Source organism: Ziziphus jujuba, chromosome 5 (genome assembly GCF_031755915.1).
Source record: "Ziziphus jujuba cultivar Dongzao chromosome 5, ASM3175591v1".
NCBI classification, from domain to species: domain Eukaryota; kingdom Viridiplantae; phylum Streptophyta; class Magnoliopsida; order Rosales; family Rhamnaceae; genus Ziziphus; species Ziziphus jujuba.
Window position 1 is genome coordinate 13,132,006 of NC_083383.1, and position 4,892 is coordinate 13,136,897.

The 4,892-nt window shown below is 36.2% G+C and overlaps 1 protein-coding gene and 1 non-coding gene across 2 annotated transcripts; one reads left to right on the plus strand and one right to left on the minus strand.

The window, feature by feature from the left end:
• Positions 1-462: 462 nt before the first annotated feature.
• Positions 463-2,186, plus strand: LOC107421056 (2-methylpropanoate--CoA ligase CCL4). Its single transcript, XM_016030192.4, has one exon. The coding sequence runs from the start codon at positions 517-519 to the stop codon at positions 2,176-2,178; it is 1,662 nt and encodes a 553-aa protein (XP_015885678.3). The 5' UTR covers positions 463-516; the 3' UTR covers positions 2,179-2,186.
• Positions 2,187-2,704: 518 nt separating this feature from the next.
• On the minus strand, positions 2,705-2,776 carry TRNAQ-CUG (transfer RNA glutamine (anticodon CUG)). The gene has a single exon. It is a non-coding gene; the product is annotated as a tRNA-Gln (tRNA).
• Between the last annotated feature and the right edge of the window lie 2,116 nt (positions 2,777-4,892).

A 4,892-nucleotide genomic window follows, 5' to 3' on the forward strand; every position in this document is an offset into this window, starting at 1 on the left:
AATAATAATTCTTGCTCTTCCCTCATCCTTTGCATGAGTGTTGGTCTTTGAGATAGAAATCAATAAAGTTGTAAAATTGTTTCTTATCATGCCGAATACCTCTCGAGCATGTCCCATTTTATGATTCACCCCATCAGACATGTTAATTCAATGTTTGCAGAGGTTAAATATTTGACCTTAATTTAGATTAAATATATGAAATAAATGACTGATCCATGCATAAATAATAATAATAATATGAAGTTTGATATACGAGAGTTGGGTTAAATATTAAGCTTTCATAGATCCGTTACATACTAATTAATAGTCCTAAATGTCCCTTAAAAAAAAAAAAAAAAAGTAACAACACTATATAGTAATTAACGTGAAACATTAAATAAAAAAAAATCAGTTTAGCATGTAATTAATCGTCCTAATAAATATATTAGCATTGGAACAGAAACAAATTACAACGATGCATGTTTAAGCTGCGTGCATATTCACACAGCTTAGCAATAATTAATCCATCACTAAACAATGGAAAACCTGAAGCCAAGTGCTGCAAACTCATCCGTTCTCACTCCATTAGGCTTCTTGGAAAGAGCATCCATAGCCTACTCCGATTGCAGTTCCATAATACACAACACCACCACCTACACGTGGTCCCAAACCCACCGCCGATGCCTCCAGCTTGCATCATCCATTGCAGCCCTGCTCGGCATCAAAGAACGACACGTCGTATCCGTGGTGGCCTTCAACATTCCCGCCATGTACGAGCTGCATTTCGCCGTGCCCATGTCTGGCGCCATTCTCAACACCATCAATACCCGTCTCGACGCCCGTACTATCTCCGTGCTCCTCCGCCACAGCCAATCCAGGCTCGTCTTCGTCGATCAACAATGTCGTTCGCTCGTCCTCCAATCCATTTCTCTGTTCCCGCCAAATTCCCAACCTCCTATCCTCGTCCTGATTACTGATGATGATGACGATGCATTAATGCCAGCCCCATCATCATCATCCACCGTTGAATTTACCACCACTTATGAAAGCATGGTGGAGGGCGGTGATCCTCGGTTCGAGTGGGTCCGACCGAAGAGCGAGTGGGACCCAATGGTATTGAACTACACCTCCGGTACAACGTCTTCTCCCAAGGGTGTGGTTCACTGCCACAGGGGGATATTCATCAAGACCGTTGACTCCTTGATCGATTGGGCCGTACCGAAACAGCCTGTTTACTTGTGGACCCTACCTATGTTCCACGCCAACGGCTGGTGTTTCACGTGGGGAATGGCTGCTGTCGGTGGGACCAACATCTGTCTCCGCAAATTTGACGCTTCCACAGTCTACGGTCTAATCGATCGCCACGGCATCACCCACATGTGCTGCGCACCTGCGGTGCTCAACATGCTATCAAACTCTCCCCACAACAAGAAGGAACAACCCCTCAAAAACCCGGTCCATATCCTCACAGCCGGGGCTCCACCACCCGCTTCGGTGCTCTTGCGGGCCGAGTCACTGGGCTTCGTTGTGAGTCACGGGTACGGGTTAACCGAGACAGCTGGGCTTGTGGTCTCATGCGGATGGAGAAAAGAATGGAATTCGTTTCCAGCAAAAGAGAGAGCCAGGCTAAAGGCAAGACAAGGGGTCCGAACTATCGGGTTGGCCCAATTAGATGTGGTGGATCGGAACACAAAGGAGAGCGTGAAACGAGACGGGTGTTCGGTGGGTGAGATAGTCGTGAAGGGTGGGAGCGTCATGCTTGGATATTTGAAAGATGCGGAAGCGACGTCGTTATGCATAGGCAACGAAGGTTGGCTGTACACAGGGGACGTCGGGGTGATGCACGTAGATGGATATTTGGAAATCAAAGACAGAAGGAAGGATGTGATAATAAGCGGGGGAGAGAATGTGTGCAGCGCCGAGGTGGAGTCGGTGATCTACTCGAATCCCGACGTGGAGGAGGTCGCGGTGGTGGCTCGTCCCGACGAGTTGTGGGGGGAGACGCCCTGTGCGTTTGTGAGTTTGAAGAAAGGGTTGGATATTAATCCTTGTGAGAAGGATATTATTGAGTTTTGTAGGCAAAGATTGCCGCATTTTATGGCACCCAGGACCGTGGTTTTCAAAGACGAGCTTCCCAAGACTTCTACTGGCAAAATACAGAAGTTTTTACTTAGAGAAATTGCCAAGTCTTTGCCTTGAGTGTTTTTTCGTTTTTTTTGTTTTTTTTTGATAACTTTCTTTTATTATTGTATGGAATATAAGGTCTTTTCCTCAAATAAATCTACTTGATTTGTGTATAAATGAACTATGTGTACATCTTCACCTAGTACGGTCAAGTCATTTTGAAAGATGCAAAAACCCAACTAAGATGAAAATGGGATTTATAATTTATTTGTTATAGAGACAGGCTTATTTTTTCTCATATGACCAATGCGCCTTATAATTCCTTTATTTAAAAAAAACAAAACAAATAAATTGACTGGTAATTTGAAAACGAACATTAAATTAATTCTGACTTCTTCTAATGAAAATTAACAACCTATTCAAATAATAATTCTCAATTAAATCATCTTTAATTTATTACAAGAATTATGGTTAAAGTTACAGTAGTGAGATTAACGGAACATAATGTCGCCCAAAAAAAAAGAAAAAAAAAAAAAAAAGATTGGCATAACACGTTAGGAATTGGAATGAAATAAACGTGTTTACCAAAAAAGTTTGAAAAAGGTCCCACCGAGATTTGAACTCGGGTTACTGGATTCAGAGTCCAATGTCCTGACCACTAGACCATGGGACCGTTTTGTGGGCTTTACTAAAGATTTATAACAATAATTGTTAAAATGGCAAATTGGCCCCACCTACCCGTTAAACAATCATCGACTTATTGGCGTTAAAAAAGAAAAAAGAAAAAAAGAAACAAACAAACAATCATGGACCTTGCGCGCGCAAACACATATTTTTAACTTCAATAATACATTTGCAAATCATTTACTAAATTTTAAATGATATGATAATATGTAACGTAGTTCTATATAGAATTTACTTATCAATTTTTTTTTTTTTTTATATATTATATAAATCTTTCAACTACTAATAATTGTTATATTATTTATCATATTACTTGGAATAAATTTGATAAAGATGGAGCCAGCTGGAGGGTGGAGGAGCCATGCCCACTAAGCTTTTTAAAAATTTATATATATATATATATATATAGTGATTTTCTAAAAATCAAGACAATAATATATTTAAATAAATGATTGGCCACCATCCAAAAAGTGTTTATCTTTTCTGTATACATTATCATCTTTTGCAAGTATTGTTTATAATTTATTTAATTAGTAGATATAAATATAATTATATATTAAGTGAGTATTAACGCTTAGTTACTTGATTAATGGTATTTTTTCATATGCCTTAAGTTTTTATCTTGATTCTACTGTTTTATTCTACTAAAATAAGTACATTTTATAATGTTTCTACTTTAATAATCCATTCAAAACCAAAATCTTATGATGTTAAAATAAAACAAACAAACAAAACTACTATCTAAATGTTTTTCTAAAAAAAATACCTAATTATTATAGAAATTGAACTAACAATTCTTTCGTATTGTTATGTATTCAATCTATTAACAATAATGCTGGGTAAATTTTTATTTTTTAAAACACAAAGCCATTGTTGAAACTAATAATTTTGACTCTATTTACAACATGGCCCTCCCTTAGGGCACATTCGTGGCTTTGCCTTGCTTACATTACTATTTTAACTTGTAAATTTTCATATGGTAAGAACATAATGAGAAATTGTATGAAAAATGCATTTTATGTTTATAGAAAAAAAAATGCTGTATCATCTAAGGATGGCTTTCAATAGTTGGGTTGGCCAAAACTAAACCTAACCAAATCATATATTCATACATACATATATATATATATATATATATATATATATATCTGATCCAATCGGGATATTCTGATTTTATAAAATTATAATACAATTTAAATCAGTCATGATAAATAAATCATTTTCACTTCATTTTGACTTTTTTGTACTGTATCCTTATTTTATAAAATCAGAATATTATGCTAGATAATTATTTTATATATATATATATATATATATATAAATAGACAAACAATATAGCTCCATTAATATGTTGTTAAGTTGTGAAATGGACACGGTTAATTGCAACCTTTAGATCAAATGGAGATGACATGGATCACTTAGATTTTTTGGCATTTATTATTTTTCTTTAATATCTAAAAACATATTTTACATTTTAAAATTTTTATCCAAAAAATTAATATGGAAGACAAAAACATGGTCTAAAGAAGAAATAACCTAGCCTGCCCAAAATACCATCTAATCAGCCCTTAAATTCTCTCCTTTGCACAGTTTAAAGAACTAAGCCATCACCCCCCACTTGACTAATAACTCAGCCCCAGAAAGTGAACTTAACCCTCAAACTATTTTCCTAATGCATGATTTGAAAAACTAAGCCATCACCCCCCATTCGGCCCATAATCAATCATCCGTTAGGGGTGGGTTCACCGTCAGTTAGTCAATTTGGTCTAATCATTTGCTGTCGACATCATTCAGCTGTTCGTTTAGCTGTTTGCTATCGGTGTTGTCCGATTATTCGTTCTTTGTTTTTCATATTGAGGTTTGGTTGGGCTCGTACTTTTGTCGAGTTTTATTTGTTTATTGATCAAATCGTTATTATGTAAAAATTAGTTTTTGATAATAAAGAAAATGAATAAATTTTAAAGAATCTTAACCATTCATGTCATTTTGCTTTAATCTAAGAGTTGAAAAAAAACCCACCCCACTCATCCTCGAGTTGTATAATTAACAGGCATCGTTGATGGAGTTTTATATAATTTAGGGGCATTCTCGATGGAGTTTTGTTA